The 16,465-nt window shown below is 44.2% G+C and overlaps 1 protein-coding gene across 1 annotated transcript; it reads right to left on the bottom strand.

Annotated features, from left to right (window-relative positions):
* Positions 1-715: 715 nt before the first annotated feature.
* Positions 716-895, bottom strand: MYCGRDRAFT_19703 (uncharacterized protein; the record flags this gene model as incomplete). Its single annotated transcript, XM_003847054.1, has 1 exon — positions 716-895. A coding segment is annotated over one exon (180 nt), but the record flags the coding sequence as incomplete, so codon positions are not given.
* Between the last annotated feature and the right edge of the window lie 15,570 nt (positions 896-16,465).

The raw sequence follows: 16,465 nt of genomic DNA, 5'->3' as shown, positions 1-16,465 counted from the left end.
TAATCTACTATACGCTATATATATAAGGACTTAGTTATATATATATATAGACTGAGTAGACTTACACAATTAATATATATATTTAGTAGAATTTCTATATATATAGTTACTTCTAAAAAACAAATGTTTTACTACTCTTTATATTAAAGTACTACTATAAATAAAATTAAGGGTTAAATATATATCTAATATATTTTAAATATACTAGATAAAGAATTATAAGCGTAGTATAATATAATAAAAGCTAATATATAGTTAAGATATCTATAGACTATCTTCTTAATCTAAAGTAAAATAAAGACGTAATATTTTTATATACCTATTAGTATTAATAGGCAGTCTATTTAAGTAGTATTATAGTCTTTAATATATAGCTATATACTTATTATATATCGTCTTCCTCTGTTAGATCTTTATTATCGTAGTCTTCTTCGCTAGAGTTACTAGTAGAATCCTCTTCGGCTTCGAGAGCTTCTTTAGCTAATTCGTCTAAAGTAGAGTTTATATTATCGTTATTAGGGTCGTTTAAGTAGGCCCAAGCATTATTAAACATATCCTCGGGTTCTAATAGACTTATATCGCCGTCTAGATCGATAGCCCGCTCTTTTCCTTTAGTAGTAGTATTTATAGTAGTAGTATTACTAGTATCTAGTATAGGGTCGTTTATATCTTCTATATTATCGTTTATAATATCTTCCTCGTCTTTAATCTTGCCCCAACTCTTAAGTAATATCGTTTGCTTAATAGTCTCCGGTAATAATCTATTACGTTTCTTAGTAACAATATCGGCTCCTTTAGAAAATTCTGTTTCGGATGCCGCCGAACCGGGAGGTAGCCCTAGATAGTCTCGGGCAATTAGAAATAGTATAGGAAACCTATCCTTATTTCCTTTATAATAATCTATAATACTTGTTTTTTTACTAGCTCGTTGTTCTTTAAGATAGACTTCTACTTCGTCTATAGCTACTTTATTATTTCCGAGTCCGTCGTCGGAAGTATAGAACTCTTCGTCGCTATCTTTCTCGTATGTAGTATTTTGAAAGCTAGTAGTAACAGTAATTTGCGACTCGTTAGCTATAATAGGATTACTCTTCTCCTTATATCTTTTATAAAGCTCCTTAAAATATATAGTTACTTCGTCTAATAGTCGAGTACTAAATCCTATCTTATTTAAGATCTCTAGTTTATATTTAGGGTTTAGAATAGTCGTTATAAGTAAGTCTTTTAGTCTATTAAACGTTATAGTATTATGTCTTAAGTAGGTATTATTATTATCTTTATCTAATGTTAATGTATCTTTAACAGGATAGTAGTCTAATAGTTTAATAATACCCTGTTCTATAGCAAATAAAAAGAACGGATTCGCTTTAATATACTCGTCGTTCTTAAAAGCTTCGAGTTGCTTATAGATACGTTCTATATATAATATAGTTTTAGATATAGTCTCGTAATCCGTAGCTTGAAATGTAAGCCTAGGTTTCTTAAATATAGCTAGAACTTCTATAATCTTTCTAATATAAATAAAATTCTCTTTAGTTAAAGTAAACGTCGAAAGATTCTTATTAGCCTTCTTATTATTAGGTAGATTAGCAACTTGTTCGGCAAGTACTTCTAATTCGGGCTCGAAATACTCGATACGAGTAAGCATTTTATCGGTAGAAAGCCACCTCGTAGCATTATCTCCTAATAATACCTCGGGTTTAGGTTTATTATTAGGGATACTTTTATTTTTATTAATTACTAGCTTAGTAAAATTGTTCTTAAGGAAGTGGTTATTTCTAACGCTATTAATAAGCTCTCTTAGACTACCCGGAAAGTCTTTAAGTATGCGGTAAAGAGCCTCGGCTTGTTCGCCGTAAGTAGATATAATATCCTTAATATGCTTCTTAAATTTATCGGTAGACTTTCCCTCTTTAACAAAGAATAGATAGCGTAATATTACGTTAGTTATAATATTAATAATATGATCTACGCATCTTATATCTATTATATCTAAGCCAAAATTAAGCTTATAATTCTTTTTAAGCTCGGCTACTAAATTAGTACAAGGACTAGCATTATCTCTAGCTACTCCTAGAATTCTATTACGTATACGGAAGTTTGCTAATAGTTTATCGAGTGCTTTATATAATACGGGTCCCGTATAAGATACCTCGTTATTTAGAGGTTCGAATCCTATTAAATAGTGCTCTATATTAAAGCTACTATTAAAATGAATAGTAATAGCTAGAAAGTCTTTATTATTACCCGACTTCCACTCGTCAAAAGTAAGCGAAAACATACTAGAGTTCTTATTAAGTTTAATAGTTAAAGCTTCTAACGCTTCTAAATATATAGTGTAGTGGGGAATATCGCACTGTCACGTGCGGTCTGTATCTAGCTTCAGCTTCGTGTGCAGGTCGAGGGATTATCAAGACATCGACCTACAGAGACACCACCCTACGCACACGAGGCCCAACAGTACAGAGCTCTTAATACTACCTCCTTTGCCCCCCCCTACCTTTCACTCTAATTGTACAGTTTACCGCCCTTTTTGCCCCCTATGCTACCTCGTACGTCCGCACTACTACTATCCGCGGGAGATCGGAACCTTTAGAAGTTCCCCCCTTACATTTTGGTGGACGATGTAAGACTCCTTCCTTCGCGAAAGCGGAGAAGGAGGATATATAAAGGGTAGGCAGTAGTGCGGAAGTGCGGAGCAGCTACGACCTCGACAACAGCGCCGGTCGCCTTACGAGTACTTACGACGCATACGACGAATACCCTCCCTCGAAGAAAGGATCACGATATACCTCTGCCCCTTAGCTAGGGCAGTAGGCTTAAGTACCTAAGATTAAAGTCCAAGTTCAAAATACAAAGTACCTTAATGCACAAATCGCTATGTGCACATTGCTAGATCTACTACCGAATACACCCTACCTTAATGCACAAATCGCTGTGTGCACATTGCTGGATCTACTACCGAATACACCCTAAATACACGAACATACAGACACCGAGCTGCACACCCTACGCCGAGCAGCTCGTCGATACAGCGCAAGAAGGAGAAGGAAGAAGCCGAGGGAGCAAAAGAGTATATAAAAAAGGGACACTAACATCGTATAGAGGCTCGGTGTAAAGCGCTCTCGCACTAATGCATGCAACCGCGCTACCGGACTCGGATGTACGCCCTTAAAGCGCGACGCTATAGCGGAGAGCATATCGACCACAATAGACGCGATTTGGGGTAAAAAGAAGCCTCCTAGGCCCAAAATCGTACTGCCATGGCTTTTCCCATGCCCGACCACCTGCCGAGGCAGGTAGGCCAGGCGTGCAGCACAGCCTATGCGTAGCGTTCGTGAAGAAAAGAAAGAGAAATAGGGTGGAAAAAGAGCCCTTAAGTACCTAGAAAACTTCACCGACCGCCGTAGTAGCTATAATGGACATGCTAGACATTAGAGAATACTCGGTCACGTAAGCCGTCCCGTGCTCTCGATGGAATGGCTATAAGAAACGAGACTAACCAGCCATTATAGCGTAGGCGTCGCGAATACCCTAAGAAACGTCGCCCTATCGTACCGATCGTCCGACTGCTCCTCGGTATTGCTTTCCGAGGTAATAGTAGATAATATCGCTACGAGCCCGGCACTGGAACTAGGGAGTACATAAGCCCTGCCTAGATCTACCGACACTAGGTTCTCGGTACGAGAATGCGATGTGTAGTTCTCGGCTCTAGCTAGCTAGAATAGTCTAAGAGGTGCGACCTTTCGAGGATGTAATATTTCCTAGACCAAATTAGGAAGAGGGTCTAGTAAACAAATAATACCGAGCTACGGACCCTAGACGCATCCCTAGTCCTTATTTCCCTACCCTGGACTCTTCTACACCGCATAAGAAGCGATCCCGCCTTATTCTCGAGTTTCTGGATACTTAGCCGTCCTACGTGCCCGGAACGTACGATTACACCCTGCCCGCATTAAGGAGACTATCGAATATAGTCCTGGACTATGTGTAAACAGCATAATCAGCTGTAGTGCACTACTAGTAGTAACAATATTTCCTAGACTAATAGTCTAGCAAACCCTCGAGAGCTTTAAATAGCCTACTCCTGCCACCCTAGTATCGATAACGACTTGCTAACCTTTTCCTATACACCTTCCGAACACGCATTCGCACTCCTTACTTCCTATTTCCCTATTTGCGACACCAAGCTGCACATCGCTATTACGATGTCTTCTAATAACACTCTTAACAACAGCCCGGACGGACCCTCCCGTCGTAGCTATCTTAATACTCCCTCGGAGATTCTCCGCAATACCCTAAGTACCGGCGAGGCTTCCGGAACTAATAGCCCTATCTGGGTACCTTCCGATGCTCGCGCCTTCCGCGATAGTAATAGGATTCTATTAGCTCGCTTTGCGACTAATTCGACTAAAGGGTCGACTAATAAGGCTCTCCTTTAAGCCGAAGGGATTGCTGCTGCAGCGACCTATAGTATAGTTCCCGCTCCCTAGCCTGCTAACATAAACATCGCAGATCTTGTTACTGCCCTTACCGTAGCTACTCGCAACAACAGAGCCCCTGCTTACCGTAGTCGCGTACCCTTCCCTAGAGAGCCTAGTACTCTATCCTTCGACAGCAAGGATGCCTCGACTTTCTTCTAGACTATAGCCGACTTCTTCGATTCGTACTTTAAAGGATTACGCACTCCTAATAGGGAAAGGATCCGACTTGCTACTCGACACTCGGTACCGGATGTTCGAGCTTAGCTCGAGAGTCTTTTAGGCTTTAACAGCGAAAACTACGAAGCTTTTAAGGAAGAGGCTCTTTCCTACTATCGGTACTATAATAGCTAGGTGTATAAGTATAGCCTCCCTTTCCTCGAGGAGCTGTGCGCAAAGGAAAGAGTCTAGGATGTCTCCGGATAGAAGGATAACCTGCGTTAGTACGTTATAACGTTTAAAGCGGTCTCGAAAAGGATACCTCTTAAACAGTGCAACAAAGTCGCTCGATACTACCTCTTCCTTAAAGGCTTGCCCTCCGAGGTGGGACAGGAAATTATAAACAAGCTCGAAGTAGACGTCTCGAACCTAGCCTCCTGTACTTAGCTTCCTCTATTGTACGATGCGACACTTAAGTACGTCACAAGCCGCATAGCTTACTAGGAGTTGTACGGCAAGGGTAAGAGCCAGGTTACTAGCTAGCTTGTTAACTAGACTAAGAAGAGGTATCCGAAGCTAGATGCATCGAACGATAGAGTCTGGTCGTTACGCGTACTAAAAGAGAAGCTGCCGGACATAGAGGACCTGTCTAAAAAGCTTTCTAAGATAACTATTGCTAAGATTAAGCGTGCGAGAGCTAAGAGAAGTGTACGTATAGCTGTTAATCCACCTGGAGACTTTCCGAAGTCTTATATAGCTACGCTGCATACCGATAACACCCCTAATTCTCCCGAGTACTACTCGTACAATATCGCTAGACCTGGACTAGTGCCCTATTAGTTGTCTAGCAGCTCGAACCCCTTCTACTAGGAAGCCTCTAAGTATATATGCTTTTATTGCTTTGAACCCGGTTATAGTGTTCACGAATGCAAGTACATAAACTACCTCCTAAGTGCGGGCTAGACACACCGCGACAGTAAAAAGAAGTAGTATATCGGACGAGAAGGTAATATTAACAGACGAAAGGTGCAGTTCAGGAACTGGCCGGATTAGCCTAAGCTCCGGATAATGGCTCCCGCTATCGAGAAAGCATAGGGAAGGGCTATTACCTGGCCTACCGATGCGAATATCGAGGATGCTAAGAAGTACTAGCTAGCTTATGAACTACCTACAGCTGCCTTTGCTCCTCGGACATATGTACCGAGTATACCTCTTAACCCGGCACTTGTTCCTAGCCCTGTTCCACCGACCTTAAAACCTGCACCCTCGTTACTAGCTTAACCTAGTTACCTAGGCTAAGGCTTAGGTTCCCCTGTAGGACCCGCACTAGCGACGAACATAAATAGAAACTAGTGCAACATCGTCGCTGGAAGTACGGTTCCTAATAATCTAGTATATATTAATAAGCGAGACCCTCGTGCTCCCTATGTGAATTAGATCCGTACTAACTCTCTGTCTGCGAACGCTGCGACTAGGCTAACGAGCACGGCTAAGGGAAAGGAGCTAGCCGCCAAGCCGAGTAATAATACCAGTCGTGTTATAAAGCCAAAGAAGATAGTATCTATTAAGATCGATGCCTGCAAGATCCCTAACACGGAAGAGTACATAAAGGTAGTCGAAGAAGGCTCGCAGTCGACACAGGGCACTCTTACTAGTAATAGTGCATTTAACACCGGTGACCAGCCGCAGTCCGCAAACGATAGCCAGACCTAGGACCCTACTAGAAGCATAGATCTAGATCCTACCCCTCCTTCTTAGGGCTTCGTTAACCCCCCGCTGCTAAAGAAAAAGAAGAACTAGAAGCCTGCTACGACTAGAAAGGGTGCGTAGAGAAGGGATATTTACCTTCGAGAGCGGCTTAACATAGAAAAAGTGCTGCTCGACAGGATACTAGCGTAGCCGTCTAATATCCCTGTTAGGGAGCTTCTCGCTGCCTCGCCTGCCGTAGCTAGGGGACTTCTTAAGCGCTGTGCTCGGAACTAAGAAGACTTCGCAATAGCTGCTAAGGAAGCCGGGCTGTTAATTATCGTTAAGGAGGACAACATTGCTGCTACTGCAGCATACTAGTACGATATAGACGAGCCGCTTCGTTCTTACGGGGTGCGAGTCGAGTTTGAACTTAGTAGTGCTACTGCTAAGCATATCCTGCCCTCTGGATTTTATGTACGTAATAGGTTCGTAGAAGAGATAGAAGACGATAACCCTGCTTTCCTCGGTCCTATAATTAAGGAGCTATATGTTACGATGCCCCTAAGACTAATGCAGGACCTGTACGAAGACCCTAAGGACGCGAGGTTGTCCTTTAACGACCGAGACTATGTTATTATACCCTCGCCCGTTGTGGAATGTATTGTCGGTCCAAAACGACACAGGGAGCATCGTGCTATAATTAACGAGGGATCTAAAGGGAACATTATAAGCTAGTCGGCAGTAAAGCGAGCAGGTGTTAGCATACGCACCTGCTAGCCAATACAGATAAATACGGTTAGTAGCTGTGCGGATTTCCTAGGTATTGCGGAGCGGGTACTAATCGAGGTTATAGGAGTTCTTACCTACTCGTCGTTTCTTGTTGCACGGACTGCGCCTTTCCTTCTCGGCCGACTATAGACTAGACAGGTACGGCTCAGATCTGTAAACTGCGACGACAGGTCCCTCGAGTATACAATCGCGATACCGGATAGAACAACGATTACCTTCACTAGAGTTAAGGGATACGGAGATAGGTACGGTCCGACCGAGGCATTTTATACAACCAAGCCTAAGGAGTCGGGAAACGAGTAGGCTGCCGACACCCCGGTAACGCGGTAGCATTATTTAACTATCCGGAGGATTACTTACAGTCGTCCGGAACGAGACTACTAGTCGAAGTCGACCCGAAACCTTTCCTAGACCCCGGGTCTGGCAAACATTTCCTTAGCACCTAGGATAAAGTAAGGGCTTAGGACGAGTTCCGGATCATTACCTCGACAAAATATACTATTAATCCCTCGGATATAGTCTAGGAAACCACCTCACAAGCTCGAGTAGCGTCGCTGCTTATTAAGTAGGCGGATATTCTCTAGTTAGATTACCTCTAGCGAAAAACGGAATAGGAGGCAGGATCCGCTCCGAATGTATATACTATGTACAAACGCAAGGCGGATAAGATCAGACCCGTTAATAGTAGTATTTACGACACTGGTAGCAAGCCCCCTAGTAGTACTTTTAACTAGTAGCAGAGATGTCTTAAAAATAAGGCCAAACTTACACCGAGCACGCACCCCTAGGACAACAAGTACCTTATCCCTAAGTTTTCCGACATCGAGAAGGGTTCGAGACTTACCCCTAAACGCATAAACAGCTTTAAGACCACGATCGAGCTAAAGCCGAAAGAACTTAAGCTTTTTTATGCCTGTCTCTTCCGACGAGAGAAGTCTCTTGCTTAGGATTTCTTATATGTCGGTCGCCTTAACGAGGATGTTTCCCTACTAGTAGAGATCCGCACGATTCCGCACAAGGCCTGGTAGTGCAAGAACTTCCCTATCCCCGCAGCCCTCGAGAAGGTAGTAATATAGATAGTTAGTAAGCGAGCCCGTAATAGAGTAATCGAGCTATCCTGTGGTACATACCGGAACCCCTGGTTTATCGTGCAAAAGAAGCTAGACAACCTAAAGCTACTAAAAGCTAAGGACCCTATGCCGGAAGGGGAGAGTGTCTAGGAAAAGAAGGAGGAGAAGAAGTACCGACTTATTAACTTAGCGACAGAAGTAAACCGTATTACGCTAAGGGATGCTAACATGCTACCAGACGCAGACTCCTTTTCCGCAGACTTCGTAGGCTGCACTACTACCTCGCTTATAGACCTCTTCTCTAGATATAACCAAATACCCCTAGCCGAACACTATCGGGACCTTACCTCCTTTCATACACCTCTCGGGCTGTTTAGGCATATAGGGATTCCTATAGGCGGAACGAATTCGGTCGCTTAGTTCTAAAGGATTATAACTACTATCCTCTAGGAGCACATAAATTACTAAGCTCGCCCTTTTCTAGACGACATTAGAGTTAAAGGTCTACGTACTACGTACGATGACGAGGAAACCGAGCCCGGCATCCGACGTTAGGTTACTAAACATGTTACGAACCTTAACGTAGTCCTTGCCGACATTAAGAGAGCCGGACTTACTATATCAGCTCTTAAGTCGCGATGGTTCTCGATAGGGGTACTAATTGTCGGGTACGTTTGTAATGTGTATAGCCGTTACCCTAATAAAGTACGAGTCGTTAAGGTCGGCGACGAGGAACACCTGTACGTGGTGCCGGCTACGAACCTGCGACGATACCGTCGTTGCAGAGCCAAGTTTCCTCCGAAGGATTGGAGAGGCCGTCGATCCCTCTTCCCTTACAACAACAACACGACCTGGAGGTACGCCTCCCATCGAAATACAAGCTACAACAGAACAACGGCACGATTCGAACGAACAGCCCCCTACGTTACGAACGAGAAGAAGCAGTCCACTCTATCCTATACGCGCACCTCCTCGAAATCCGAATCGAAATCGCATGTCCCTAGAGACGTCGTCGCCCTCGAAAGGAAGCACATGCACTTCAAAGAGCTGGAACTCGGTGGAACCCACAACTCTGCGATTAACCTGCGTAGCTGTATACGTTTGGAAGCGGCATACAGTTCTACAAAGGCATATTGAGGATAAGAGAAGGCAGCGAGTTGGACAGCTGCTTTTGCACTGCTTTTGCACTACGTTTCGAATTTGTAGCGTGCGTGCGAAGCGGAAGGATCCGCTGAAAATTCTGCAAAAAGCTTGGCGCGAAAATTCTGCAGCCCCGGCTGTAGACAACGACACTCGTTTGATTTCCTTTGTCTTGCGCTGTTTTAAAGTCCTTTAGCATTGCCTTAGGCACGGGGTTTCCCCTAAGGTTAAAGAATACCGAAGAATTTGATTGTAAATAGATCTACTGCCTTGCCCTTAGGGCAAGGCCGTCCTACATAGTCTTGGACTCAGAAAGGACGTAAATGGAACAAACAAACAAACAAACAAACAAACAAACGAGTCGTTAAGATTACCGAGTAGCCTGCTCTAGACAACCCTAAGGAGGTTCGAGTATTCCTAGGCGTAGTCGTGTACTTCCGCATCTAGATTAAGAAGTATGTATAGGTGTTAGCTCCGCTATATAATCTACTAAAGCCTAATGTTTGCTAGTGTTGGACTGCTAAGCATAACGCATCGATAGAGAAATTGAAGAAGGCTCTCGTTACTGCACCAGCTCTTAAGACTATAGACTACGTTTCGGGAGGACAGATTATCCTTGCTGTTAACGCATCCGGAGATAGGTTCGGAGCAGTCCTTATGTAACGAGATGTCGACAACTATAAGATAAGATACCTATCTCGGTATAAAAGCGGCATCTGGAAGCCGAACGAGCGAAAGTTCGATACTAGGAAACTTAAGTATCTCAGTATTTTGAAGGCATTAAAGAAACTAAAGCACTATCTCTACGGTATTTACTTCCTGCTTAAGCTAGATGCGAATACTCTGGTCTATTAGTTAAACCGACTACCGACCGACTTGCCTAACGTAGTAATAACAAGGTAGCTTTTATAGATACGACTGTTTGATTTCGATGTAAAGTATGTTCCCGGCCGACTGTACACTGCTGTAGATGCGCTGTCTCGACAACCGCGTACTTAGTCCGATAGCATTAACGAGGAGCATAAGCAGGACTACGAAGAAATAATTAACAGCACACTGTATGTAGTGTACGCGAATCGTGTTAAGGCCAAAGAGATTACCCCTAATCTAGAAGAGGAACTTGTTCGGAACAGTATTAACAGCTTCCTCTTGGACTTCTACCGCGATGTGATATACTACCTCCTAATCTTTCGACGACCGGTAGGAGTAAACAGGAACAGCTAGTATGCCTTTAAGAAACAGGCATCTCGCTACCTAGTTAGGGAGCGCTGCCTGTAGTATTAGAAAAGAATTAATAAGCCGCTATGCAGAGTTATCGACAAGGAGTCTAAGCAGAAGTCGATTATCCGTACCCTCTATAGGGACCCTACCTCCGGCTACAGAGGGCGTAAAGGGACCTACATAAAGATCGCTTGTCGGTATTACTAGTAGGGACTGTATAAGCAGGTCCGAGATTTCGTCGGGAAGTGCCCCGAGTGTCTTCTTTAATCGTCCGGACTAGTAAGTGTGTCGGAACTGCACCTAAGATACAACAGCTATGTTAGCGAGTCGTAGTATGTAGACGTCGTTTATGTCGATAGCTCCGGAAGCATTATTATAGCTAGGGAGTCTCTCTCTAGATAGCCGGAAGGAAGGATCGTAAACAAGGGGCAGAATTAAGGTATGAGCTTAAGGCAGGTCGCGAAGTTTCTTTTTAAAGACGTCTTTTTACGCACTAGAGCCTGTAACCGGATCTTCTTTAATAGAGGGCCTAAGAACTACGGCGATGTGCCTTAACTGCTAGCTTAAATAGATACAAACCTTAGTTATGTGTCCGCCTACTACCCTAAAGCGAACAGTCTAGTCGAGCATAGACATCCTAACATCCTAGACGTCCTCTTAAAGTGCACGTAGGGCAAGCTAAAGGGCTGGAGATCCTTTTTCTACGTAGTACTATAGGTAGACCGTACTACTATTCGCAGATCTACGGGATGTACGCCGGCAAGTCTTTTCTATGCATTTAATGTTGTCCTACCTATTAAGCTGCGGTACGACACTTAGAAAACGATTAACTAGAAGATAGTGCGTACGACCGAAGACTTGCTAGCCGCTCGAGTAAGGCAGATCTTCTGCTCTAAGAAGGATGTTAGAGAAGTTACCGCCCTATAGCGCAGGCTACGAGATGCCTAGAAGGAGTACTAGGATATAAACTATAATGTCGACAATAAGCCGCTTAAGAAGGGGCAGCTCGTGCTATTAAAAAGAGGCGAGCGAAAGTCTACCTACGAGAAGCTGTCCTTTCGATAGAAGGGACCCTACCGAGTAACAAGTATAAGCCTAGACACCGGTACCTACAAGATTGCAGAGCTAGACGAGGCAGAGCTCTAAGGCATATAGTCTAGGGACATGCTTCGGGTGGTCCCTGCAGACTACCTCGAGCATGTTAATAAGCTCGAAGAGCTAACACGCGGCGACTTGAACCCTAAATAGCTTACAAGTGTTAAGAGTAAGGATAAAGAGCCGGCATTACCTTAGGGCGACGACCCTACCGCTAAACAGTATAGAGAACCGGCTCCCGGACCTCCGAACATCGTGTAGGGGGTAAGGGAATCCTCGCTGTCCCCGGAAGAACGATTATAGTACCTAAGAATCTAAGTGCGGCTATAATTCGCATTAAAATGTTTCCTAGACTAAGGGTCTAGCAAATATAGCAACGGTTGCTCTCGGCTTACTATAGTTAATTCCTAGACTAGTAGTCTAGCAAAGGCTCCGCTTGCTCTCTCGGGCAAATATCATTATTACCTAAAGAGATATACACATTTCTTTGTGTTAAAGTAAGCTCTTTCGCTTATAACAAGACCCCCGGTACGACCTTATCTCCGTCCTCGCCGCTATCTATCTAATAGACCGACACCGCTAAACTCTTCCGCACTATAATTACTAGCGCATTTACAAAGAACAATTACGAGCAAATTTACACACATAATTACGAGCGAGCAGCTGTTATTGTTGCCTCCTGCCGGCGGACATCTTTTAAAGGCTAGTGCTGCCGGATGGGCCTAGTTGTTTGCTAGACTATTTAGGGAAAGGGGTCTAGTAAACATTTGCGAGGGATAGGACATTGCCTAGGTGTCTCTGCTAGCTACGACTGATCTACTATTGTTTAGAGCGTACTAAACACACATTCTCTACCCTAAAGGGGAGGGAGTTATAATTTACGAAGCTTAGTTACCCTTTCGGACATTTAGGGGCTAGGCTGCCTTTTTCTAGACAATTATGCACATTCTGCTACAATTACGAGACTGCTAATGCGAAACATTTACTAACACAACAATTACCGACACAACAATTACAGGCCTTTCCTAACAATTACGAGCTCTTCTAACAATTATAAGCACAAGTACGCACATAATTTACGAATTAACAATTACTAACATAACAATTACCGACATAACAATTATAGGCCTTTCCTAATAATTACGAGCTCTTCTAATAATTACGAGTACGAGCGCGTATACAATTTACGAATAAGCAAGGGAACCGCTTTCTGCCTGCTCGCCCTACTTAAAAGCCTTAATCTTCTCTACACCTCCGACTTCCCTATAATATCTACTACATCTTCTTTCTTTCCTATCTCCTTGCACCTCCCTTAACGACTCCTTTTCCTCCTGGACGAACCTTATCTGCGTCCTCGCAGACCTTCGACCTAATTAATTACCCTCTACGAGCCCCCCCTCGACACACTTACTAACCGAGCGCATCAGTACAAAACAATACCGAGCGCGCCGAGCGCATACAACACACATACTAACCGAGCGTATCAGCGCAAAAACAACACCTTCGAAACGATACGAGCGCACCGAGCGCACACAACACACCCTAATAACGAGCGCAACTGCGCATACTACTACTGACATAGACAACATCCTAGCTCGCCTCCGGAGCGCATCCTTAACAAACAATAAAGAAATGCGTATAGCCTTCTCGACTGCGTAGAACACTAGAGAGCTAGGAAAACTCGAGAGTCTCCTTAAGAGTATGCCAGACGCGGACCGCGAGCGAGTAGTGTCAGACATCGTTAATACCTTGGAATTAGGATTGGAAAAAGCAGTAGAGTTTGTAGCAGGCATATAGGATTTCGTGCGGATAAACCGGGTCCCTATTACCTTAGGAACCGGGAGGATTACTAGACAGGACAGTATTGCAGCTGCTTATCCGAGGCTGGTAGCGGCAGCTACGGATAGTAGGAGGACCCGCAACTACAAGAAGGGCATTTACGACGCCCTTACAAAAGAATAGGGACAGGACGTAATGGATGCAAACCCGGAACTAAGGTAATACGTGTACAAATCCGAGAACATAGCAAAAGAGATTCGAAAGCTGTCTTCGAAGTACAAGACGTAGTCCGATAAGGGTACGACAGTAGCTATACTTGTTTCACGAGAATACATTCGTCAGTACAGTTAGGGCGCTAGACAGGGACATATAGATCCGAGAGGGACTAAGTACACTACTAAGGACTTCTTTATAGTCGCTAAACCAGGAGGAATCGATCGCCCTACATAGGAGCAGATTAACATCGTACGTAACACATACAACCGGCACATGGATAGTCGTGGGTAGATAGTGCCCTATAAGCCTAAGGGAAAGGAGAAGGAAATTGCGTCTGGATCTAACACTTAGAAGCAGATTAAAGCACCTCCCGCCATAAGCACGCGGTCCAAAACTAAGGAAAAGCTAGCTAATCTCGGCAGTCTCCCTATCCGCGGTACCCCTTCCGAGAGTAGCTCCGGCCGCCCCTAAACACCCTACTCCGGCAGATCCATTTCTAGCCCTAGTCTCGGAGGGAGTATCTACGCGAGTCCTGTTGTTCGTACTACGGGAAGGGCTCGCTTAGTAAGTTAGGCAGTAACTAAAACACAGATCGCTCTCGGCATGCCTATTACGGAACCTACGAACACGACCTGTAATTGTAAGGACGCCTTACCTTAAATTATCGCTATGATTAATAGCCTAAGGAAGCTTCCGCTTTCGCAACGTCTTGCTACCCCGAACTAGCTGTTTCGATGCCTGTAGCTGCTATATCCGGACAGTACGAAGCTAAAGGAGGAGTGTACGTTCCTGTGCTACAATCATGCGAGGGACCTACTTCGATACTTCGGAATCAAGGTAAAGGCCGGGAATGTAATAGCAAAGAACAACACGCTCTTTAGACTTACTACCCTTAAGTACGATACGTATAAGCTTAGCTAGCTGAAGACAGGTTCCAAGACGTACAAGATGTAGTTTAAGGATGCTCGTCCGGCTCGACTATCGGACTTCCTTAGGCCGTACCGCTTCGATAATAACGTCCTACGTAGAGAACTCGGCTAGCTTAACTTTAACGGCTTCTTTGACAAGGCTCGCTAAGCGATGTACTTAACGGCCGGTTAGGAGAACGAGTTTAAGAGAAGTGGCACGCTTAACATTCCCCTCTTCGCGTAGATCGGACAGGACAAGGCCCTTTGCAAGATTATTAATAAGGAAATAGACATGTACTTGTGGCATTAGCGCGAAATTAATAGCTAGCCTAACTACGGATAGCTTCGCACGATGTGCTACTCTCAGATCTAGCAGCTTATCCGCTAGGACATCTTATACTAGCTGCTATATGTTCTTCTGCGAGGTAACTATAAGCACCGGCTAGTATTATACCTATACTACGCTAAAAGCACTAAGAAGGGCGACAACACTACCTTTAAGCACATCGACCTTACGGTTAGCTGCATAGTCGAGGAGAATCGCGGTATTAACTAGATTTAAGGTACGGTCTCCTTAACAGACGAGGGCAAGAAGGACTACACGGTGCTCGTTAAGAGGATGCACGAGAAGGAGATCTTTCAGGAATAGTACTAGTAGATAAGGGCTAACAACTGCGTAGACGGAGCAGTACAGAAGATTAATAATACGGTGTTGCCGCAACACTTCCTAGATCGCTATAAGCTTAAGTAGGAACACGTTCCTTGCAAGGCATTTAATGTTCGCATTACGGTTCCGCATCTGCTACATAGTGTCGATACTAAGGCAGAGACCGAACGTCGAACGATTCTTCCCTAGTTCGTAGCTATATATACAGATAGTTCTCTCGAATATGCCGAAGCTAGTAACTAGGAGATGCTGCGCAAAGCTTACATAGACCTGACCGCCCCTAATAAGACACCCTCCGGGCTTATTAACAAGTACGGCAAGATTCCTTACGCCTTCCCTACGGCTGTGTCTTTAACACCTAACAACTACATCGCTGCTGCACTTGTTGCTTACGAGAAGTAGGAGAGCCCTAGAGTCGTCGTCGAACTAAAGAAGCTTATACGCCTTAATGTTGTCGATCTAAGAGCATAGATTAAGAAGTAGCGGGATGCGACTGTAGCTCGAGTAAAGGCAAACTATAAGGACATTAAGTATGCGGAGAGGAATACGTTTGGCAACCGATCGTACTACAACGCTAAGGACAAGCACCCGACCGACTTCTAGAAGTACTAACCTCTACTAGCTGAAGTCGCTCCTAACGATGTAGACGACAGGGAACATAAGCTGCTTAGGCAGGGAGATACGGACATCGCAGTACCCTAGGAAGTCCCCGACTTACTTATCGGCAAGGATAGCAAGCGCGTACCTAGACGCGACATGTAGTAGGAGGACGGTACTTAGCGATAGGTTTACAATGTTTCCTAGACCAAAATCCGCATCGGGTCTGGGAAACATTTGGTGCGAACAGGACATAAGGAGCGGCTGTTTTCTGCACTAGCGCTTGTTTTAAGGTTCTTTTTTCTTTTTGTTGTTTCTTTTGTTTTGTTTCTTTTGTTTTGGCTGTAATGCATGCGATGGATATGCGTAGTGGGTGCAAAACCCGAGGATGGGGACAGTCTACGTTAGCAACAAGTTAAAAAGGACGACGCTAGTGCTAGATCTAGAGGGTTTTTACGCTTTAAGCGTGCACAATAGTATAGTTTAGGTTCTTATAGTGTCTAGGTCAGACACTACAGGAGGGGGACGGATGTAGTAGGGAATATCGCACTGTCACGTGCGGTCTGTATCTAGCTTCAGCTTCGTATGCAGGTCGAGGGATTATTAAGACATCGACCTATAGAGACACTACCCTACGCACACGAGGCCCAACAG

Source organism: Zymoseptoria tritici, chromosome 18 (genome assembly GCF_000219625.1).
Source record: "Zymoseptoria tritici IPO323 chromosome 18, whole genome shotgun sequence".
NCBI lineage: Eukaryota > Fungi > Ascomycota > Dothideomycetes > Mycosphaerellales > Mycosphaerellaceae > Zymoseptoria > Zymoseptoria tritici.
The sequence above is the reverse complement of the archived record's forward strand: the minus strand, read 5'-3'. Positions and strand labels throughout refer to the sequence as shown.